Source organism: Bombus fervidus, chromosome 4 (genome assembly GCF_041682495.2).
Source record: "Bombus fervidus isolate BK054 chromosome 4, iyBomFerv1, whole genome shotgun sequence".
NCBI classification, from domain to species: Eukaryota; Metazoa; Arthropoda; class Insecta; order Hymenoptera; family Apidae; genus Bombus; species Bombus fervidus.
The window spans coordinates 1,394,499-1,420,697 of record NC_091520.1 but is presented as its reverse complement, the minus strand read 5'-3'; the positions used below and the strand labels follow the sequence as shown (position 1 = coordinate 1,420,697).

The window sequence follows — 26,199 nt, the reverse complement described above, 5'->3', positions numbered from 1 at the left end:
TCTAAAGCGAACAACTTTTTCCTCGTATATTCAAGGTCATTAAAGATTCCTGTAAAATAATGGCACATTTTTATCATCGTATTATCATAGCTGATAAAAGATGAGTTTCAAACGTGTAGATACGTTGATCTTGAAGGGATCTTGAGTAGAAAGTTCAAGATAATTTAAAGGGAATTAACAAATTGAATAATTTCTTCTTTCTCCCTTAAATTTGTATTATTTTATAAGAAGAATTCGATATGTTGTCCGTTAGTTGAAGAGGAGAAACACGAATGACAATATTTCTCGTTCTAAAGCGAACAACTTCTTCCTCGTATATTTTTTCGTATCTGCAAAGGTGACGAAGATATTGAAGACGACAGGATGAACGAAACACCCTGTGCACGTATATACGCACATACTTTCATCTACATAGTTTAAAACCATCGAGTCATCATATTATTGTGTTTTTTAAAGATTTAGTAACAATTTTCTTGAAATTTCATGGAAATCCAGTAGACTGTCAAAGTCATGAAAGTTTACAGTAGCAAAATATAAATATGTACATATAATATAATACAGTATACCGTGGTAATACAGTATAGTATAGAAATTATTATAAGAAGACGATGTGTTCTGTATACGTGATGCGAGGAACAGGAAACTGATGGGCGCAAATCTGTGAAATGCTGAGAAACATTTTTATGATTAAAAAATTAGTTATTAAAAAATCGTTATTATGAATGCATTAATAAATAATTAAACAGGAAACATGCCCATTAAATATATGTATGTATGCATTCTTCTTGGTACATTTTCAATTAGCAGCACAAATATTTCATAAACTCATTTTCGGTATTACACGTATGATAATGACATGTCTCTTTATGTCATTATTTATTAATTATTGCCTACAATTTTCCTCCGTATTCCTGAAAATGGAAAGATCGATGCTAAATTCCTGTAACTTTCTAACGACTGCTAGTTTGCCAGAGATCTATCTATTTGTTTATTTACTTAGTTCGTACAAGAAATATTTTACGAATGACACGTGATTTGACAATTTCGTTTCTTTTAATGTTAATAATACACACGAATTATGATAGATACTAAAGGTTTATCTATCTAGTTTCTCTTTTTCTTTTGTTATTAAAGCTTAGAATAAGACCTATCTGTAGAATCTGTCCTATTAAACGCAAATATCCATTTAAAAGTTTGATGACAGAATGCAATACGTACGTACTTTATAAGTAATTCCTTAATTTATGGATTCCTTTTGTTGTGACAAAATCAACCAGATTAATGAAATTATATTATAAATTTACAAAGGCGATTACGTATTGAAATATTATTATCCTTTATAAGGATGCGTGATTATCATATTCCACGTATATTCAGAACGATATAAATCGCAGTTGTAAAGTTTTCTATTTGCTTTAGTATTAAGATATGAGAATGGACAGAAAATAGTTTATTACAGTACACTCAAGTAGTATCATAATTGAGAAAGATAATACTGAAATAGTACATATTTAATTAAAGACGATAGAATTACGTACAACGTTTTAAGGGAAATGATACAATTCCAATTAAATGGTTAACGTTTAATATCTTCGATATATTTTCAGATTATGAAAATGAAGAAAGAATCGTCTGGTTGGAAGTTGAAGCAAACAACTTTTTCACAGGAAAACAATATTCGACGCAACAAAACAACGAATTTGATGGCAGTAACGTTTTTTCCAATACTAAATTCGACATACAGAGTTGGAAGGAAATGTTTACTGGTATATTGTACTAATATTGGACTTTTATGTACATTCGCGTGATATTTTGATATAATTATTTACTGTACCAAGTATTTGTAGGAAAAGAAACATAACTTTGTTAGTATGTTTCTATACACTCAGTGGAGGAATACCTATTATTTTGTGAGAGATAAGTGTGTTTTTATTTATAGTTTTAAGTGAAATTTTAAAGAAACATTAAAATGTGAATTTCAATATGACAAGTTATCGTAAGTTACATAATATGATGGAAACATACAGTAAGAAAAATATGTTTTCACTTTTTGTTAATGAAATTGTTATATTTACTTCATATTGATTCATTTCTAAGCACATTAACTATAGTTAGAGGCTTATCGATTAACAACTCACGTTTTAGAAAATAATATATATATATATAATAATATAATAATATATATTCATAGATTTACGCTTACAAGATCTTCAACTCTCGGTAATAATGACCATATTTGTAGTAAAGGTTTCGTATCCAAAAGCTACTGATAAATGTTTATAGTTCCATAGTCACATATATTTATTATATTATATATGTATAGAGCGTTAAAAGAATGTATTTGTTTATAATCTCCACCTAAATTGTACGCTATGAATAGGAGGAAGTGTAATTTTTAAACAGTAACATATAAATAATTTATTGATATTTACCAGGAATATATCTTAAACGCAATAAAAGGAATGCATAATATTAGTATTATTTCAATTAATTAGGTTGAATAAAAGTTTCACGTGTTAAAGGCTTCCGGTCAAATATAATAATGTTTCGAATACATTTCTACATTTCTTTTTGTAAATTTCTATTTATAACATGACAGTAAAGCTAGATATCGTATAAGAAACATACATTTTTGCGTTTTCTTCTTCTTTTTCCATTATTTTACTTCGTACGAAATGCCATTAATTACATAATTCAATTTTATGATAGGGAAAAAGGAGTCTATTAGAAATTTCTATATAGGATGACTTATTAGAGAAAATAATATGAAATTTGTAAGTATATATAATCCTAGAGGGTATCACATTAATTTACAACCGAATATGTGATTCAATATTTGGCACGATAATTTGTTTGCTCTAATTTGTGTATACTAATGACACAAGTACTTTATGTAATTTTCAAAATTATTAGTGTTAATTAGTCTCTATCTTTAGGATAGAGTTCCACATCACACAGTCTTTCGCACCTTATTCGTATTGGTCAAGCAGTTACCTATTTCTTTATTCTTAAATACATATACAATATTTACATGATCTTCATAAACATTCTTTCTTCACTTTTTCAAGGCAATGGTTGTGGGAGATGAGAAACTATATGAAGAAATTTTCCTCTTCTGGTCTATCATAAGATTTTGTGTACATTAATCTTTCTATAGAAATAAATCGAAAGTGAAGAATTATTATCTTGGAAATTCAAAGTATGATAATTTATGAAAATATGTTCAAATTGAAAAATAAAGATAAATTCGTTTCTCAGTTGTCCTTTATATGCCTTTATAAAAGTATTCGATTAAACGTCTTGCTAAATGTAAGTTAGAGGACTAAACGAAAGTTGCTTTAATAATTTTGTTGGAAATAATGTGACAATAAAGAAAAAATGTTGCAACCAGAAATTATTTATTGCAAAAAGAATTGAATGCAAAATGAAACATAAAGCGTATGTATATAGGATACTTTCTCAGTTAAGAAAAGATGATAAATAATTAATTTCATTATCAACAATACGGATGTACTTTCATTTAAAAATCCTGTACACGATAAAATCGTGAAATCGATGTGTCTTTACATTTGAAATGGAATATTTTCTCTACTCAATTTGAAATAAATACAATTTTCTTCCTTTTCTTCTACCAAATTTGATATAGGTTCAAATATCATATTGTACATTATTTAGATGTACCTAAAGCTATCATAAATTTCAGCATAAGTTTCGCTAGTATCGTCGTTAATTTTGACATCGTTCCACTGTTGATACGCGATAATTAATTTATTAGGTTTCCTATCAAAACACAAAAAGCAGTAACATTTATAGCATTTCAGCAAATACAGACCAATCTACGATACAAAGAGGATGTACCACGTGTACAGAGGATTATGAAAAATCAATTTATTCTTTTGAAACATCTAGTACCGATTGCGAATCCTTGATTCATAAAAAATGAGTATACATAAATATTTGGCTGACATAAAAAGTACATATAATCCTATCGTGTAATATGTTTATGTAGTTCGTATTTTAAAGCACAGAAAATTAATGTTTCTCTGTTGGCCATTGCAGCGACCGCTTTTTTATAACATTGTGGAAAAATGCACAATACATATTAACGGTCGACGTGTTGGAGTTACACCATACTTGACTACTACAAATAAAAATACCAGAAATTGCACCCTTAGATGAACACTCGAAGCAAATTCTTCAAACCAAAATAACTGGCAGATGTATAAACGAATAATCCAAAGCTGTCGGTGAAATTCAAAATTTGTTGAAAAAGAATACAGCAAATTATGCAATCAGAGTATCAAACTTTAGCTTTCTATTATTTCAAGCCATCCATCAGGCAAGTGCTGAATTGTATCAGCGAAAAATGCTGTGCCCTCGGACTGGATCCGATCGTCGTGTCACTTTTCTGTCTCATTCGCTAATTGAAACTTTGTATCATGTTCATAAGGCGTGTTGCATCTATCAGAATCGATGGTAATCCGAAGAAATAATGTCTAGTGAATGAGCTAGCTGCCGCAGGATGTCCCGAAAAGATGCAGGCAAGTCAGTACCGATGAATTCCTCCAAAATTCCCATTGGAAATCTCAAGGAACACGTTAAGACGGTAGCAAGAGGAAACACCTACGACATCGCTTAGGATTCAACTGTTTTTAATTGCCAAAGGATTTAATTGTTTTTCTACATTTCCATGATCAAAAGGCCAAATCATAGTATGCGGAGGAAACCTGGAAACGAGAAATTATAATGGCAACCAATAGGTGTAGGTCAGGCCATTACAACCTGGGCATCTCATCAGCCCGGACAGGTATAATAAGCGACCCTAAGTGCCAGTATGGTCATGAAAGTCAGGATTGCTAGATCATGTATTGTGGCAATGCCATTTTTGCTACTATTTAATTAATTAACTATTTGGCGAACCGAGAACAGTCTTCATTAGGAAACTCCAGAAAGTGAATTACTGTCTCCCATTCTCATGTGACGTAGTATTGTGACGCAAAGTCATACGCTCATCCTTGGAAAGCTGTAACACATCGATCCGATTATAATATATTAAATATTACCAATTTACTAATACTAAGATATGAATATTCTAAGTTCATATACGTAAACTACATGTAGGGGAAAAGGAAACGTGTCCCATCCGAGACTCCTTATGATGTGTATCGTCGCGGAGGCAGTGCGTGTCCTAGCGTTGTCACGCAGCAACTGCGCAGAACGTTGTCCTTTATCAGTGTCCTGACGATCGGATCTTCTACGATGAACGTAAATTCTATAACGAATCTAAAGACACATTTTCCCGTGATGGAATTCATCACTTGCCTAAATAGGTGGCTTGAAGTTACAAAAGGCAGCGACAAATACTTTGATCGAACTACTTGCGGTATCTTCTCGATATACAACTCTGAGCTTTGGACTTTGAGCACTGAAGATTATTCGTTTCATTGGATTATTCATTTGTGCAACATATTATTAATCCTACTTTGCGTTCCTCGGCTCATCTTCGTCTCGATCCTGTATACCTCCAGCGTTAAAAAGTTTCCTCAGTTCAGAGGAAATACGAAACAAACGTTACTGATATGCAAATTCCTTCTTTGAATATTATGTTACAAATTTTCCTAGAACGTTAAAAGCGTTTGTATCTGTTGGCATAGGGACGAGACGCAAAAATCGGAGAACCGCAATGTAGGGTTAATAATACGTCAGAGAAACTTAAACAAATACGCATATACTTATTACGTGATCCGTATATTCTTTCTCCAAAGATATCCATCTTGCGAAGAATATCGGATCAGGTTGGCAAATTAAGTTAATACACGTAACTATACGAAGTTTTAATTAGTCATTGCATTCAGCATAGTTTACAAGATATACGTATATGCCGATGCTGATACAAAGCGCACAATTTGTCTTGTTTTGCTTATTCGATTGTACGGAATGATCAAGAGCTTCGTTACAACATTTCGCTTGTTAAAAGAATTATAAATGAGTTTTTATAGAAACTATATTTCTATAAACGCTGTTGTAGTTGTAACTTTGAGTTTCTGAAACTATTTAAAATACTTTATTTATTACATAGATAGAATCGGATCTTAATAGGTAGCTACTTAATTAACAAAACGGTTTTAGATACACGACAGATTTTTATAATGAGATATCGAGAATTAATAAACGAATTAACTATATAATATGCGTGTTTCGTAAAATATTATCACTGTATGACTCCTTTGTATATTTGAGAGTTACAAAGGCTCTGGCCACTTTAACTCCGATCCACTGCGTTCGCAGCGTGGCAGAAATTGCAATCGTCAGTTAACTTAGTATACTTGAGAAATCTGACTATTTAACATCACGTATTATCATCATAGCGTTATAGTAGAAACTATTCTTAATGCATCGGAATTATGAATGCATTATGAGCAAACAACGATAATATTCTTCTTTGAGTTATTGCTATGTTAATTACGATTCGACAAATGTTTAACCAACCTAACTAGCACAATGCGACCAGCTATAGAAAAATTTGGAGATACATTTCATGTACTGTATCTGAACACAGGATCCGATAGTATAAAATATTTAAGCCTTTACGTTATACATAGCATATATGTATATCTGAATCAAAAGACGGCCAACACGTTTACGATTGTTAAATTTTAGATGATTCTGCCTTTTAAATTTTAGACGATCCGCGCAAAGTATTGCAAGTTATCTTCTCGAGGATTACCAGAAGGAAATATTTTATCGAACGTTTAATGATTCACCGAATACTTTCAGAGAACGTATGAGTTCTCCAAAGAGTAAAACGGACGTTCTTTTCCATTTCCTGTTCCTTCAACTTGAGAAAAGATTCCAGAAAACGGAATACCGCTGTACTATAGGACAGTATCGAAGCAGCTTTGTAGAAATTTACAACAATTTTTCAATATTACCTAAGTTGCTAAGTACAATACGTGCTATTGGACATACATACATATAGAAACTTTTACTGGTTTTAAAATGTATCGTTATATCGCTGTTTCATATCTTATGTCTCGCAATTTATGGAAAAATGAAATTTGTTATAGTCCTAGGAACATTTCTTATACTTCTAAATAACGCATCGCTCATCGTCGGTGTATAAATTATAGAAAACGCATAAAACGAGAAACAGATGATATGATATATGAATTTCTCTTATTTTCTATGCAACCAAGGACAGAGTTATAAGAATTGTAACAATAATAATTCACGAGCGTGGAAACAATTGTTGTTATAAATCTCATAAAACAGCATTTTAAACATTTATTAAAATCAAATTCAAATTAACCACTTTTTCGTTCTGTCGATTATTTATAGAATGAAATTGTTACAAATTAATACACATAAAAATGTCTACATCATTTCATTAAAGAAAAAACTGAAGTTACAATTCTCCCACTCGTCCTACTATTCCTTTCTATACTTATATACAATCCTTCACCTTGACTTTTACTACCTCAGCGTCTAAAGTATAGTAAACGACATAACGAGGTCATAAAATAAAGCATCGAACAGGTTCGCCAGTTGATGCAACTAGTGGATGTGTGTGCCACACACAGGTTTTTTAAAATTAGTTTCTATCATCATTCAGTTCAACGTTTCATACGATGAGTCATAAAACCGGAATAGAAGTTATAAATAGAGAGACATGTTTTTTTTTTTTTTAGAGAGGAAGGAATAGTTTTAGAGTTGATATCGCCTGTCTATTGATCTAGACGCAACTAGTGGGTGTGTATGCTGCACGTACGTTTTTTAAAATCTATTTCTGTCATCATTTAGTTCAACGTGTCGTACGATGAGTCGTAAAACCGGAATAGAAATTATAAATAAGGAGGCTATTTTTTTATTTAGAGAGGAAGAAGTAGTTCTAGAGTTGCCACCGCCTGACTGATCATAAACGAAGCCCTAGGGTCCTTGTGAGCCCAATACATTTCAAATTATTGATTGCGGTTATCAAAACTGTAAACTTTAACCACTGGCCGATTTTGTGATCTTACTGTAATAGCTTTCAGTTATGGCAGGTAGTCTAACGGATGAGTTTACTAGCAGGTTGTGATCAACCTCTTCTCCTCTTCTCTCTTTTTTCATCGTTTCTCTTATCACAGTCGCGGTACTATTTTCTCTTTAGGATCATCTAACAACAGAGTTCCCTTCATCTACGAATATTAAATTAAGCGAATTATTAAATAGAAAATGTGTGGCAACTATGTCTAATAATCCTCTGGAAAACAACTCGTAATACTTTATACGGACCATCTCGTATGTACTTGGTTCTTATCTTTCATTGGAAATCGTTTGCTCTCATGCACCGGAATTATTCCAATCTATGAAGAACTAGCATTTTAACGCCATAAGTTTGATGGAAACGTTACAAAATGTATTGCAGAAGTCTCCAAATTTAATTGTAGCAGTTTGGAAGTCCTTTTATTCAAGCGGCATCACAATTTGCAATTAATATTGCTTCTAGATTTCCATAATCCTGTTTAATAAAACGCATAAATACTTCAGCCTTGGACTCGTCAGTCTAGCTTGAAAGTCTTACAGCTATAGCTTTAAGAAAGATTTAAAAACAGTAGAAGCGCTAAAAGTTTTGAATAACGCAGTGAAAGAGTATGGATTATGTATTATATGATATTTCATATTGTTTAAATTTGGATACTTTTCGAGTACACTTTATTGTTATCCAATCGTGTTCCAATTATCGAGGCATTATTCGAGTCGTTCACAGGCCAAAGTGGTTAGATCCTCTCCTTGAAATTTTCGATATTTTAATACCAAACTACTTGATCGCTGTTCATCAAGATTTTTCTCTTTCTTTTTTTCGAGTTAACCGATTTGGCAAGTATGCGACTCGTTTATTATTATATCACAGATTAGAAGAATTCCGCCAGATGAGAGAGAAATAATTGTCGTTCGATCAGTTATTTGTAAGATTAAGAATCATCTTAATGTATATGTACATATGTACATATTTGTATAAAAATTATTTCGGGAAACAACAAGAAAATCAAGATTAAAGATATCTCTTGATACTCCGCTCTATGAAACAGTATTTTCATTGAAACTGAAAACACCAAGTTCGCGGGCCAGCCGCTGTTTGCTATGTTTAAATGCTATCACTAGTTTGGACTCGATACTTTCATATAATTGCTGTTCCTTCGCTAAATTATACGTAAAGACCAATCTTTCGACAACCGATCCAATTTTCATTGATTTATTTCCCGATACTTGACCCTTTTTTTAAAAGGAAATAATTTGCTGTTTCGAGAATTTACACACAAGTTGGACCAATGTGTGGTGCCGACACGTCCCGTTATTACGATCAATTGAAAGCTTTAATTCATATCCGAGATTGATGTACCAAACGGACGGACTAGAATTATTGCATATGTTCATTGAAACTAACTGCTTTAGTTACAAGTGTGAGAAACGATTCAAACACGTACGCAATTAATATAATATTACGAGACATTGTAAGTTATATTTTGTTGTTTTATATTTCGATATGATTGTCATTCTCGCAAGTGTCCTTTATATTTGTATTCTCTCTTTCATTATTATTACTATTTTCTGGAAATATATATCTTTTAAAGTATTGTTTAATCTACAAGCCTTGGTTTACAGCAAACCTAATCCATAATGTATAATATGTCTCCTTCCGTTATTTGAACAACAGTTGAACATCATGTAAGACGAGTACGCTACTCTTTTCTAGCAACATTGATTTCCTGTAAACGATAACATTTATTCTTTTAATTTTGCAAATAATCGATCTTAATTCAAGGCATTAACAAGTGGTTCCTTTTTATAAACAACTATAATTTATTGTTTCAGTTTAGTTAATTTAAGTTATATCTGAGAATTATTAAAATTCGACGGAACAAATTGGATATTTCTTACGAAGATCCTAATTTTTTTAATTTTTAAACGTTCTTTTGCTACGCCTTAGTACCTATGCATTTTTCTATTTTATCTTTTAGCGTAGAGAGTTTGATGCTTTTCCTTCTTTCTCCATTCCGTTCGCGTAAGAATTAGGAACGAAAGAGATACGAACGCTCCGTTTGGTACGTTTACAGATATATAGAATGTCTCAGTTTTTTTGTAAAACGATGCGAGCATAGGCTGCGATGAGTCTATGAGTTCTAGACATGGCGTCACAAATAGCTTTGTGAAAAGTTGTAACAAAATTACGAAGTAACAACGCGTTTTTCGTTCGATAAGGTAGAAACAGATTCGCGGAATTTATGTCAGTTCCACTTGAAATTATCGAATTACAAACGTTTCTGCATTGCGAATTTCTTGTCGGTTCTTTTTCAATTCAGTGAATACGTTATGAACTTTTTCTGTGGCAGTTTTTGCGCGTATTGATTCTTGTCGCATAAATATTATCTTTTAAATAAAAGTCCAACAGCGGAATAGCCTATCTTGGAACTCGAGAAATTAACTCATCCAGTGCTTACACTAATGTTCGTTCAACTATTACATTTAAAGGATGCAATTACCAATTATCATTCTGTATATTTGTTGTGACTAGACTGCGGATTTGTATGCGATTTCATATGTTTATTTACATACCTAAGGCAATGAAACGTACATAAACATCTGTTTTACCCATAAAAGATAACTATTATTTCACTTTGAACATTTATTATATATTACCTGCATTTTATATATTTCTCCACTTTAAAGTTTTCCATAGATGCATATAAATCCGTGATCTAGTTATAACTTTTCTGTAAAGCATTTACTTATTTTTCTTATTTTCACTTGTGAAACACGCTAGCATCGTCTTCCCAAAAAGAACTAGAACACTCCGTATGTACAAATGTATGCACGTATACAATGAATATTTACAAGCATGGCATTCTTGTTTTAGAGCCGCAAACTATTTTTGACTATTCGCGAAGGAAAACGCACTGTTTAAACGTACTTGCGCTGTTATAAAAATACACTGCTTGAACGGGGAATAACAAAGAAAAAGAGGAGGAAAATACAACCGGGAAACTAGAAAAGTATGTAGAATGAACTTTGGGAACCAAACTACACGAATCAGTGGATTAAGTCGGTAAAACAGAATCAACGCAAAAGAAAAAGATACGGCATTTTAGAAGGCAAAATACAAAAGTGAATCAGTGAATATATACATATACTACTAGTCACCGCGTATGTTCGCTGTTTGTCGAGATACTCTGACACATATTTGCCCTGTTTGCCAAAAAATGAAGGAAGGATGTGTCAGAGTGTAATGTTGGCAGTCAATGAACGGATCGTACTTCATACTGGTCCATATTAATTAAAGGGCCAATATTTTTTAATTCATAGAGCAACTAGCACCGCTACTGTCTCTTGTCGATATAATTCAGCCACGTAATGGCAGTATATTCGATACGACAGGCACCTGGCCTACCGATGGAGGGAACGTGTCGGCATGTAGCACAGGATCAATATGTTCAATGTGGCTCGAGTAACCGTTTTAACGATCAATTGGAGCAACAGAAGGTTATTGTACACTTGCGTGTTATATGGCTTTTACTCTCGTGGCCATGCCACAAGAATTTGCTGTGCGGTGAGCTCAGTCGTGTTCACCGCGCCCCCACGACATCACGTCAATCGACTTTAATGCCTCGACACACCGTTCCTCGTAAACCGAGCAGGCATTATTCTGCGTTATTTGTCTCTTCTGCTCTCTGCTTTTTGTCCCTTTCTCTCGTTTCTACGCGCCCTATCCGAACTCATCGACTTTCCCCTCGTCAAGAACAGAAGAACGATATCAATCTTGACGAAGAATCGGAAAAGTCCGAGGCAACGTCTTTTTCCGCCTTGTTCGTTCAAATTATAATTATAACAGACGCAAACCGAGTATCAAGGAACGTCCAGTAGACCGTGAAATACGAAAATGGCTTGCGAAAGGTTTGAGAAAATTGATAGGTAGACTGCGGACCTTTATGCACTTATGGGATATTAGAAAATGTAAAATGACTCAGAATGCACGTAATATGAAAAGATATGTAAGATATCCAAAGCATAGGGCTTTTTATAATACTTTGTATATAAACTGATATTCTTCCCAAGTTCTACATTTTTTATTGTATTCTGGAACACTTGAATTTGCACAGAAATCCGCAGTCTACTGATAAATTGAACAGCACTCTTTTCGCTGCAAATACACGCATTACTTTCGACGATTTGTTAATTTACGCATTTTATAGTCGTCGAACGAATCGTATTTTACAATTGATTTGCTTCTTCAAAGCAAGTTTCTTTATTTTTCTTCTTCTTCCTCACACGCTATTGTATTTATAACGATGAAACGATGATGTATGAAAGTGCCTTAAACTAAAATACAGCGCGCTAGCTACTTGTCATTGTTGCGAATATAAATAGACTGTGGATTTTATGCAAATTTATATTTTCGTAGCAATAGAGAGTCAATAGAGATTCGTTTTATCAATTAAAAAATATAATGAGTATCTTACTTTGGGTATATGCATTCTGTGCATTTTTGCGTCCTTTTTCGCAGAAATGTATAAAAATCCTCAGCCTAATTATAAAGTACGCAAAAACATAAATTAAACATAGACTGTTCGCAATGTTTGAAAGCACGTAAACTCACAAGGAATGTTCAATCCGATCAGCTCGAGTAATCCCTTAACGTGGAACAATAAGGATGAGCAATAATTGCAATTGCAATGTAAGAATCTAAGATTTGATTAATAACGTTTTTGGTTTGTCATAAAATTCGCCATAAGTTTATACAGAAATAAAACGAAACAGCGATGGAACTTTGATACCGTTTTCTTCGCGTCATTTTGGCAATAAAATAATTAGTAGAGGATATGCAACAAGTTGCCGCATTAAGCTGAGCTATATCGTCATTATAAACTAAATGATACGCTGCTGTGATAATTCAATAATGGTAATTATCACTGAAACTTTGGAACTTTGATCGTCCTTTAAACGTGATCCGTCGCTTAACGATTCGCTTGTCAATTTATAAAATGCAATATAAACGTTGGATGATAAAATGTCGAAACTTTATAATTAGAAACATTTATACGTAATCAGGAATGATGTATTTGCACAAAATCACGAAGCTCGTCGAAGTACGCAGTCTTCGTAATTCTGTCAGCAATTGAGGAGTGAAAAAATATCTGTATCTTTAGTCGATTTGGTTCGGACGTCTGGATCTTGAATCCTGCACTTTCCACGTGGAACTGTGTCGATTTTTACGTCAAAGGTCTGTTAGTTCTCGAGATCTTCGACGACTTCTCCAGTTCGATCAACGCAACTGATCAGCATCTATTAGTATAAGATGCTAGACCGCCGTGGGGGCCCGAAATTGTCAATGCCACTTTGCTTTTTGTGCGAATATGTCTGCTCGAAGATTTTGAGCGAAACAGATTCCCAGAATCTGGAAATAACATAAAAATTTCATTAACATTTTATTAACGACAGTAAAATTATTCAATTGATACGTGACATCTAATAACGGACAAGAATCTTACAAATAATTTGTGCTTCCAGTGTTCTTATATAAAATGCGATTAGTAATATGATAATCGTTACAAATAATTGAGAAATATGCTTCTGGATAAGAGTATAGTACTCGTGCGCTATCGCTAGATTCTCAAGGATGGATTTAGGATTATTCGACGAATGGTATAGAAACTATCTTGTAATAATATTTCATTGTAAAACTGAACATTATATCGCTGGCTTTCATGTTCGAATTGTTCAGAAGTCATATTAGATCGCTCAACTAAAAATTACAAAGTAGAGAAAAGTGACGATATTACTTACGAACGCTGTTTTCCAAACTTGCCTCAGAATTTTCTATTGTTTGAACTTATGGAAGTAAATCATTCTCTTCCTGAGAATTGAATATTAATCATGCATTTACTTATATAACGAAGTGGAGTTGATCAATTTGGCTTCTGAGGGGCTTATTTATCAACGAAAAATGTGAGAGATAGAGAGTCGACGAAGTATGGTCCATTTTTACAGATGAAATATAAAAATCAAATGATATTTAGATATTATATCAAATACACTTTTAATTTTGTTGAACTTGCCTATAGAAGACTTCTCCCGATTTTCTTTGCCTTTTATACAATAAGTCTAACGAAATTCAAGTTAAAATATCTCTTGGACTAGTAATTTTTAGATACAAACACTTTAACAGCTTTTACAAAGGATAAAGAAGCATATAGACTGGTGTACACAATAATACGTAATTTCACTAAAAAGAAAATAACCTTCAAGTTCCCTAAAAAAAAAAAATTACTAGCAGAAAAGATTTCATCTGTCCCTCCAAGTGTAACTTTGTCGTCTAGAGCTTTTTAATACAACCATTTAATAATGTTACTTTCCTGTGTATCATTTGTAAAATTTCAGAAATTCTGAAATTCGATGAGAATCTAATGATAGTACACGTGTGCTATCTTATTACCAACGAGCGTGTGAATATTAATCTTTCGGCAGAAATTAACGTAGGTAACAAATTGCTTCCGTTGTTGGTTTCGTGCAACGTGTTTTTCATTTTCAAGCATTTCGATGCGTATACATGCCCAAATATGTATATGCGGTTAATACAAAATATATTTGAATTACAACGTCGATACGTTATAGCAAATCCAATAAATTCATCACGTGTACGAACTATATAGGTTTACGTTTACTTTCAGTTTTCGAAGAATTTTTCAAGATAAGCAATAAAAGATAGGAACAACAAAGGAATCGATATTATCAGCGAATTTTTATGCAGTTCCTTATTTTCATGGATTTTTGTTTTTGTTTTTAAGTTTATCATAAATACATAATAATCCGCAGTCTAGATACGAGAGTCGTCCAGAAAGTGAAGTCATATAAAACGACGCAATGTGCTTATAGAGGGCCAGCTAACCCCATTGATACGTTGACACAAATCATACCAAATTCCGTGTCTCAATAACTAATATTGTAGAAGCTTCGTTCGTTTAAAATGACGATGCAAATTGAACATCCCGCCGATAACGAAGTACCGTCTGTCGCACTTTTACGCTTTCTGGATGTTGAGGACGTAAAACTGCGTTTACATTGCACTAGTAACATTGCAGTGCAGTAATCCAATGCAGCACTGGATCGTAACTGGAATAATATAAACAGTGTTTTCACTACAGTAGAGTGGTACCATTGCAGAAGTAATCCAGTCAAACGACTGCATGGAAAGTTTACTTTTTCAATCCAGAATTTACCTCATCATAGTGAAAAACACAACATTCTAGCGTTAGTGGAATCGTCTTGTATAACGAAGGTAAAAAGTTCGTCTCACGTTGCGAAAAATATTCCAATAAAAGTGATGTTTGTATTAAAAAAAACACCCAAGTACGTATACTAAAGTTACGAATAAAGAAACGTTTTTAAAAAAATGCATTTGCATTGTTCTTAATACGTCAAAACAGGTATCACTATCTGGACGATTCTCGTATTATATTTAACATTTAACGTTTATCGTAATAATACAGTGTGACATTATCATAATAACGTAGTACAATATTATCAATAACACAGATTTGATACAGAAATAACGTGTAATTAATGAATTAAATAGCAGGCATAAAGATATGTTGAAAATAATAAATTATACCTGTGCAAATGCCGTGGTAACCGCCCCAGTGACAATTGCAAGAAGATTTCGTTCCACCCATTCCTCCCCAGCTTGAATACAACCTTTTTCATAAATCACTTTGGCAACTTCATAGTTCTGCAAAACAAAGGCGATTGGCTACTTTGGCTTACCGTTGTGCTCTCGAACCTCGCGAATGTAGTTGTTAGTCCAATGTAATATTTGGTAGAAACAGCGTGAGATGCAGTGAAACGAGAAAATAGACAGGACAGAAAACGAAAGAAATAAATACATATGTATGTACATTGTCAGCCATAAGTATATATAATAATATATAATATAAACAATAGTACTTGTTTTTAACCGTTTTAAGTTCGTGACGTAACGTGTTTACATAAAGACATTGCAAAAGATATTTGCATACTCTTTTTTTTTTCCAATGGAATTCTTTCTATCAGATTCTACATTTCATTTCGATAATTTCAAATTTTTATAAGCATAAAAGAATTACTACTAAATCACAAGAAACTTAATATACCTGGACCTAATTACCGATTAATACATAAATGTTTATGTACACGTTACATGGTTAACGAAATTATAATATTCATATTATACCTTATTTTTAATATTTTTATTATATTTTAATAATTTACATTATCGTATGATATTTGCATTAACAGTAACATACCATTAAAAATCGTCAAAGTCAATTGAGCTACTATATTTTACCTTTCTACCTTATTATTTATATTTTATAGCAGAGTTTTAGCCTGCGAATGGTCAGACGGGATTTCGTGAGAATGAGTAATCCAAACGTTCAAGGATAGCTGGCTGCTCGAAGTCACGTAGCTATCGGGTGACACAGGATCGAATTTTCGGAAGACGCGTGGGAGAGTTTAGACGTGACAAGTAATCCGAATACGTTTGCCAAAAAACAAGAATATTGTTTCCAGAGAATCTGGCCGCAGCATGTCAGTTAAAATACCTTCTGTTGAATGCATTGTGAATGTCTCGTCTACACTCACAGAGCTGTCCAGCTGGACAAATTGTAAAGTACAAATTAAATAATAAAAAAAAATTCATAGTTACTTTCTGTAGATAATAGTCTTCGTACAGTGTCTGCTGCTAGTCGTTGGGTCATGTATGCAGACTGTCTGCACACGATGTCGTTTGTCTACTGCAGTCTAAAGTCTAAAGTCTAACTAGGGTGCAGGCTACTCGTGATTTTGTATCAGCCGACCTTTTGCACGACCACAACCGCCTCAGTCCGTAATTTCGGGTGCCCGCACACCCTTATAACCTGTCCAACGAAACGAGACGAGACGAGAAAGTGAACATAAACAAAATGTAATACCTGCAGCAATCGCACCTAATTAGTGTCTTCGGTTATGTCTTTTTTCCTCTATTGTGCGCTTAAGGTCACATGCACATTTCGAGATTATTAGTGACAACGGTGAGGATGATCAGTGGGACAGAACGTATCTACGTATAATATGCTGTATAAATCAATATCTTTCGGGATATCTAGAGCTTCCTCGTACGAATCCTTTCTTTGTGACACATTGAGCAAATTAGTTGGGTCGTGCTATACTCTTGCAATATCGTATTTAGCACAGATGATTAGGATATGTCATGCTTATGAGTGGTTCTAGGGCCCCTTCCGCCATGCGCTAAGTACGGCCACCGTGGAGGTTTTAGCCGGTACGAATCTGGCACTACCCGGCGCCCTCTCCCCGGAGGGCGCGGGGCGCCTATGAAGGTTTCCTCCACAAAAAAAAAAAAAAAAAAAAAAAAAGGTCCGTGTCTTTGAGTAAGGTTGTTATTGCGGCTTATGGGACACATTGTATATTCTGTAATTTGCGGAAGATAAAACAGAGAACTGTTAAACTATTGTAGTTTCGTGGACAAAAAGGCCTAAAAATATCGGGTAAACCATAAATATTGTCGCGAGCCGAGGTGCCGACAGACCCATCAATGTGTCGTCGGTCCTTCAGTTGAAGAGTTTCGTAGGAAAAAGGCCTACGTGACTCTGACCACCAGCGGTTGCGTAACACGTGCGTGGTGAGACTAAGACAAAGGGACAAAAGGGATACTAAGGCAGAGAGACAAATTCACAGTCAGTGTCAGCGAAGAAGTCAGAGAGTGTGAATCGAGAGGTTAGAGAGTGCGAGTTGCGTTGTCGAGAGAGTATGATTCGCGTGAGAGAGTGAGCGTTGGATCCGTTGTGACGAGAGTTGCAAATTAATTATTGAGTTGTCTACAGTATAGTAGGTCATTGTGATTAGTTCATCTTAAATAACCATCGTTTCCTGTCTAATCAACGTCTGTATCAATCCATATATTCTTAAATAAACCATCATTTATTATTTAGTAGTATTCCGCGATATTACACTATTTCGGAGATTTTTAGTCGAAGACCATCAGTAGATTACGGATTTTATGGATTTGTGGGAAATTTGACAATACAATATTGCACAGAATGCACATAATATGAAGAAATGTATGAAATATACAAAGCATGTTTTCTATATTGCTTGACAGGTAAAACAATTCCCTACTTAGCCTACACTTCTTTTAATTATATTCTCATAAACATGAATTTGCATAAAAATCAATTAATACTGGTTTTGAAAACTGGTTTTGATATTTTATTACGGAAAGTTGGCCCGAAAATAGAAAGGAACGCGAGGATTGTTGCCAAACCGGTGGCGAAAGAAAGAAAATCAAAACAAAGCCTGCCAGCATAAAGACGGTTAAATTGAACTACATATTGTCGTTTCCACGTTCTTCCAACATCTGTCCATGGTCGTCCCTTATTTTCTATCGCAATGGAAACTTGCATTTTACCTGCTGTTATCTCCCGATTTTTCTCGAACAACGTGCACAGATTGACTGCGGGAATATGTCTGCGGACAATTGTCTGTCAGTGTAGACGAGGCTGAAGACGCAAAGGTACGCGTCCACTTGAAGATAAAACTATCGCGAGCTGCTTTCGAGAGTCACTCGCGACAAATGCTATCGAGTGTAACTCGCGATAGATTTACGTTCAAGTGGTTGCCTATCTTCAAAGTACTTCAGAACCTGAGAACATAACGAAGTGGGAGATTGAAGTTGTTGAAAGTGGATCTAGTTAAAAACGATTTTATGATTAGACGCGTAGGATTATTGGATGAAACTTTTAATAATTTAAACACGGAAATATCTCTCCATTTGTTGCTATTTGTATCTATATAAGAGTTATTGTTAGGCAGAAATTATTTACTTTTGAGCTACAAGAAATGGTTGATATTTTCATAGAATAAGCAGTAAGATATTTAAATCATCCTCTCTTACACAAAGCAACAAATACATGAATAAAATAGCAGGAAACCTGAGCAAAGGTAAGAGAACTGAGTTGTCATAAAAACCATAGAAACGTTGTTAACACAGATATCTATATATAGGCTGTAGATCCTGGATTTTACGTTTATTGTCCAAGTGTAATTTAGGCTTGAGACAATTGATTGTATGAATCAATGGAGAAATAAGTATATATACAATATACAAGGTGAGTCAGGACATGTGAGAAGTGCGGCAAGGACTGAATCAGCAAGCTAAAATAAGCAGGTAAGTTCACATAAATACATACTCAATATGATCTCGGTTTCGTATCACAGTTTATTTTGTAATACTAAATATTACTTAGATCAACGATTCCCTGCCACATGGATAGGCCATGCTATGCTTATGTCCTCACCAGCTTTCCAGACCTGAGCCAATTCGATCATTGTTCATAAAATGTCAATTGACAAGGTTGAAACTCTTTATGAAACTCAACATGATGACCAAATTCGCTAACGCGTTCGTATAAGCTGCTCGAACAAGTTGGACAATCTATGATGCGATGCATTCGCGTCTCTATCGAAGCTGGACCTGATCACTTGGAGTAATTTCTCTGAAGGTAGGTAAGAAGCAGTGTTGGTGTTACAGTGTTCACATCATACACAAGATTGTACAACACGAAACAAATTGTTACGCGAAAACAAGGTCATACGTTTATACGTGAACTTTTCTTCTCATTTTACTGTGCTGAATCAGATCCTGCTCTATGTTTCTACATGTTCTAGCTCAGCCTGGATACGCGGATGGAGTCGTGTCCGAATGTTAAAACGCGAGGAACTGTATATAAATAATTGTTACGTAAACTTTTCTGCATTAATATTACGTAGCTAGATATTACGAATATTACGGAGCGTGAAAGAAAAGGAGAGGCACTGATAAGGAAGTACAAGCCGGCTGTGTAGAACGTCACGTCAGTAGGCAGGCTAAGTAACAAGCCCACTTTATTACACGGCGCCTTACATTTATGTACCTCCAGGAGTTGAAGTAACCACGCAACGCTTTTAGCTGCCTCGTTCGTCCTTCTTCCCTTATTTTCTTTCGCCCCCGTCTAACTTGCCGCCTGGTTCCACTGGAATCTTTTTCACTATTTCGCCTCTATTACGATATCGTGATGTTGTGCGACTACCTCATTAGCAAGGCGTTAGATGCTCCAATTACTTAAGAGTTCTCGTTTGGAACTTGGCGAAGTTGCTCGAGACTGCCAATTTATTCCATCTCACGGTTTTCATAGCGTATTTCTAGAGTTACTCTCGCTGATTCACACGTATCACTGTCTACTTAAAAAATTAATTAACCGGATCTAACACGCGAAAGCAGAAAAAGGAAATTAATTAAATCAATCTGTGAAATCACAGCGATTCTGTCTTGATTCTGATCTGTCGAATAGACATAGTGATGACCGTAAGGATATTCCGTGCTAATGCAAATTCGAACATTTCAGTATGAACCTTGTGTTTGCAAATGTTTGTTTATTCATATACACAGAGTATTCGTTTCGCTTAATAAACGTTAATAATTTTAGACGTACACGCGAACAGTCAACAACTTTCCCCAAACGAATTTTATCGTGTTAAAATATGTTACATCATTGATATATTTCTGGAATTTGAATTTAAGGAAATAAGACAATACTTCTGGTTCTGATCGAATTCTTTGATCCTTCTTACTTGACTCTTTCTACAATATCGAGAAGAAACAACTATAATTTTGTATTTGATAAAAATAGGAAACTAGACAAGAAAAAACAACGATATCATCCGAATTAACATGTTGATTAAGGAAAATATAGTTTAGAAATTACTCTAATGGTTATTATAATATCTTATTGTTATCTATTAAATTATAAAAAAATAAATATTAAGCTTACTTCATAATGAATAAATAGTTAAATCATAATATATTTTATATGTTATATATATAATAAGTTATAATCTGTTGCGGATATCATGTGATCACATTCACGGTTCATTAAATTTTCTACATAATCTTGTTTGTTACAAACTAATTTCATAATATTCGCGGAAAATTGCCAATATCCATGCAATTATTCACCACTTTATAGTCGCATTTAATTTATTACTTTATCGACAGTAGTAGTATAGATGATACGTGTCAAGCCTAATTTAACCACGGCGCAATACAACAATTGTTTATAGCAGTAAAAAAAAAAGGAAAATAATTATTACGATAATTTTGCATGACGCCTCTATACAATCTTTTTTCTTAAAAAAGGGAAATAAATTTCAATTTGTTTTTTTTTTTTATTTTCAGAATCTTCTCTTATCTTTGTTTAACGCCTATTTATTTAACGTTATGAAAGTTCATACTCCAGTGAGCGTTAAAGGTTTGAATATTTAAGAAGTATCTTTTTATAGATGTAACATCGGTACTAACTGTCAGAATTCAACAGATATGACTTATGCTAGTATCTGTATAACTGACATCGTACGAGACAACGAGGCAGTTGCGCCTGAAATATGCAACCGCTTGCCGCTCGCATGACGCGTACGTTCCCTCAGACTTTTATTGTATACGCTAAGGAAGGAAACGTAATCTCCCGAATGTCATGATTATACAGCGACTTTGCCATAATTTATTGCGCTGATTATCAGACAAGGGAAACATATATCACATACGTTGGATTTTAAGTTTGCATAAATGGTCCATTTGTTATATTGCCATAGAACATGGGGAAGCTACATGCATTAAGTAAGCTGAATATAGATTGGTAAGCAGGGATCAGAAATAACAATTGGTTTTGATATTATTTTGAAGAAGTTCATTGGCAAGAATGTAATTTTCGTTTAAATAAAAGACTCGAAGACTCGAAGACAATTAAATGATTAAATAATATTAATTTTCAAGTAGTCCAGTTACGAATAACCATTATAAATGATGCTCTAAAGGATTTTGCTTATCGATGACTATTACCGACGGAAAAATTCCTTTTTGGTTACCGTTATCCATTATCCGTGGAGGAATTTTTGTTCACTCACCAAAAACCATTATAAGTGAGGGAATTTTTTTGATTATCGATAACCATTATTCGCGAGAGAATTTTTTGGTTACCGATAACCTAATAATTAGTATTCGCTACGAAACTTTTTGGTTACCAATATCTATTTTCGGATATTTTTTTTTGCTTATCGATAACCATTGTCTGTGACGGAATTTCCTTTCGATTACCGATAACCATTATCGATAATCTTTAATCATTATCGAAATCTTTTTTCAACATTTGTGACGTCCTGTTTGATCATTTATAATATTTATACGTAACCAAAATCAGATAAACTAGTCTACTAATTCTTATGCCGCAACTTTTTTCGTTTCGGTTACGACCGTTATGGTAAGGTACAGGTACCCTGTCGGTAAGACAAAATCGGATAAAATTTATACAATACGAATCAAATTTATACAGACTCGATCTAAAGTAGAACTTTCGTTAGTGCTTACGCAATATATAAATTAATATAGTTTCTCCCACTTTGTAAAATACTCGTTTCTAATCGGTCTCTCTTCTATACCATGTACAATTGTACCTTAAGGTACTTGATACCTAATACTTAACAAAATCAGTAGAAAATGATTACGTGTGAAGTATACAAGCCAGCGTGGTATAATCTTGCAATTGAAACATAACCTTGTATTATAAGTACTTACCGTTCTAAACCCAAATATACGAACTATAAATGTAAAATACGCTGTTTATCTGTTTTACCACGTGCTTATTAAAATTTCCAATGTTCCTACATACTTACTTGCTCTGTTACGAAGCCACGTGTTTAGTTATATTTACCTTTCGAGCACATAGTGATCGTACATATTAATACAGAAACAGCGGCTATTGAAAGGTATATAAATATATCATAAAACAATGTGCTTCAAGCAAATCAAACAAGGAAGGTGAATAAATAATTTAACATACTTAAAACATGGTACACTTTACAGTTACATGCGACACCATGTTTGCAATTCGTTATCTCAACTAAAAATTACATCGTTCAAAAAGTTAAAACTTTCTCCTTCCAATACTTTTCTGAATCACGTGTCATCGATAATCTTTCTTTTTTTTTTTTTCTGGATAGGAAAAAGTGGAGACTATTTCTATCTTTAGCTTGGCATCGGTCGATCATTTTGTTATTTTTCCAAAATGTTTTCATTCTGATTCCTTTATTTCCGCTTCTGTGAATATAATAAACTAAAGCATTATAAAGGTCGACTAGTTTTATCCTTTTATGTTAGAAAAAGAGATTTATATCGTTTCTAAAATATATGAAAATATCAGTCAGCCATGTAGCAAGTTTTATCTACGTTTTACGTCACTTTTTCTTTTACAGAAAATCCTAAGTAGATTTGAACCCGAATGTTTCACTTGTATTATTTCTATTATGTTATTCAGCGATTCGTTAGAACGTGAATTTCTGATCAGAGTAATATTATACGAACTGAATTTAATAAAAAGCTAGCAGGTGCGATCTATAACCTTTATAATGTTCACTACGATTCAAAAATATTTCACTATGTGTATTTTATTCATATTTACTGTGCGTCGAATAAACGAATCGGTATTAAATTTTCAATATATTGGCGATTTTTCACGATATTAAAATAATCTTTTGTTAGAAACATATTTTACTTTAATCCAATAGTGTAATAAAAGTATAAAAAAGTCAAGCTATTTATATAGCGTTTCCTCTGCTTGGTCATACATCGTTTTTTTCAGTCCTTTATCAACTTCATGCCCGCGATATATCATTTTAAAAGTTACATTTCACCGAGCACTTTAATACGAATTCATCTTTTGCGCAACTTTAAACGTTCCACCACATACGAGAAGTATTCTCGTCATATCACACCTATTTCTACTATCGCAAAGATACGCAAAATAAAATTTTCGGAATTACGTGGTAAATATAAAAAAAACCACGAATTTACGTTATAACGTAATTTTGCTCTTCAATTTTTGTAATCAAATTTTTTTGACGAATATTGCATGTCACGATCATTGCATGTAATCTAAATGAAGCCAAATGAAGCAATCAGCTCGTCTATAATTTATCAAAATTATTTTTACAATCTACTTCATTGTCGAGTTTATTACTGCTTTGTAAGAGAATTTATCAGTACCAATATTTTGCAAATTCGCTAACAATATTAGTTTAATTACACAAAAGAACCGTATGTAAATATTTGCAGTATCCAAAGAATAAAGATATCCTATGGTTTAAAATAAAATGAAAACGAAGAATAACAAAATTGCTGGCTTCGTCTTCGAGAAAATCACGTTAGATGTACGTAATGTGAAACACGTCGACGATATCGCCACCTGACAACGACGCCAATGATACAGAATTATATTTATTTTGTGGCGGCAATTACGAAAGAGACGAGAATAGCGAAAAATCGGTGCAATGTATTCGTCGTTTTCATCGGGAACACGACGAATGTACTTCAGATGCGTGTTCAACATGTAGAAGACAAAGAAAATTAATGTGACAGAATACAAGTTAAAAAAATGGACGATATTTGTTCGCTTGTCCTTTTTCTTTAAATAAATATTCATTCTTCTAAATAAAAATAGAGTGTTTTAAGTTTCTTTACGAATTTCCTAGGTATTTCATATTGGCTACTATCTTTATAGCTCGTCGCATTAGACATATTTTATTATGTTTTTCAATTACTTTGACACATTTAAGCTTTTACATAGTTAACTATTAACGTGTTAATTTCGTTGGAGAAACGTATGTTTCTCATTAAAAATTGGGTGTTCCATATTACACGCATGTTCCCTATCTTTTCGTAGTACATAAAATCATAGACGCTTTATACACAAGAAGTCAGCAGTGTAATAATATATAGAAGTCTGTGTTCAAAACTAGTGTAATTCAAATGTAGATATAGAATAAAATTAAAACACTATAGAATTAGGATTCTACTTTTACTTCTAACAGTTTGTAAATATACAGTAGAATTAAGATAGAATAATTCGAATAGTAGAATAACAATAAAGTAATTATTAGAATAAATAGTTGGTTATCAGAATATATATATATACATCGATCGATGTCCAAGCAATCGTAGAAATTGTATAAACGAAAAGAGAAAGTTTAAACTCGTATTTAGCACAGTCAGTGACACGTTTCAACGGCAATGTACCTGTAAGACCATTGTGCTGACAACAGTACCAGCGACAGGTACGAGATTCAATTCTAGCCATTCTTCGCCTGCTCTTAGACAGCCTCTCTCGTATATACTCCTCTCCCCAGTCTGCATTTACCAAGTGCAAACAAAATGATTGAGGAAACCACTATGAAAGTTTCTGCATCGAAGATTTAGGGTTATGTTGTCGTGTTATGCCTGCGGCATGTTGATAACGCGTACAAACATCGATACCTCGTTTCTACGTACGAATAGTACGTCGACCACTGTCCAGTCATCGAATTTCGGAATTCGAACTTCGGAATTACGCGTGGTTCTTTAATTCTCTATCTTCTGGTTTTATATTGCGTTGATTAGACTACGTTCAATTTTTTTAATTATACGGAATGGTCCGTAATTGATGGTAGAATTTGGTACGGGGCGATTCTACGAGAAAAAATACGACAAAAATATAGAATACAATTTTTCTGTACGACGGTTCGTTTGCGAGAATATCGAGTTTGAAAATTTGACTAATTTCGTACTGAACAGGAATATCCGATAGGTTAAGTGAGAATAAGTAAAAAATGTAGAACCTGATCAATTTTCAAACTCTATTTTCTCAGAAACAAAGCGCTATATGAAAATATTTAAGTGCATATTTTCGACTTACTTTCTCAGGTACGATCATCCTGTACCCAATTGTACTATTAATTACGAACCACCTTGTACAAGGATCGTAGTTTCGAATGGCGTCGATGACCGATCGAGAGAAAAGTGTGAAATATGAAATCTTTATTTTGGCAATTTATGCGTGGTAATTACGCAGAATAGGGGAGACACTTTACCGACTTCGACGGTGTTGAAATATTATCGACGTTCGGACTATCTTTTTCCCATACGTACGTATATTCTGCACAAATTTAATTTCCGAGATATTCGCTAAAAATTTTAATTAAATCCAGATTACATTTTATTCTAGAGTAAGCGGCCGCATTTTTTTACAGTTAATTTAATATTGTACAAATAAAGAAGAAAAATCAATAAGT

General features: G+C 33.6%; 1 protein-coding gene and 1 long non-coding RNA gene across 5 annotated transcripts in view; one reads left to right on the top strand and one right to left on the bottom strand.

Annotated features, from left to right (window-relative positions):
• Positions 1–26,199, bottom strand: part of Tsp26a (Tetraspanin 26A) — a 183,850-nt gene that overhangs the window by 70,116 nt on the left and 87,535 nt on the right. Inside the window, exons 8-10 of one of the 4 annotated variants that reach the window (XM_072002316.1) lie at positions 25,169–25,279; positions 15,647–15,763; positions 6,054–13,432 (exon numbers count right to left, since the gene is read on the bottom strand). In XM_072002316.1, coding sequence (XP_071858417.1) covers positions 13,364–13,432; positions 15,647–15,763; positions 25,169–25,279 — 297 coding nt within the window. In that variant the 3' untranslated portion in view covers positions 6,054–13,363. Of the gene's footprint in view, positions 1–6,053; positions 13,433–15,646; positions 15,764–25,168; positions 25,280–26,199 lie in introns of those variants that run through there. The other 3 variants (XR_011799707.1, XM_072002315.1, XM_072002313.1) reach the window with 3 other exon arrangements.
• LOC139986747 (uncharacterized) lies at positions 15,932–16,549 on the top strand. The gene is made up of 2 exons (XR_011799708.1): positions 15,932–16,213; positions 16,387–16,549. It is a non-coding gene; the product is annotated as an uncharacterized lncRNA (long non-coding RNA).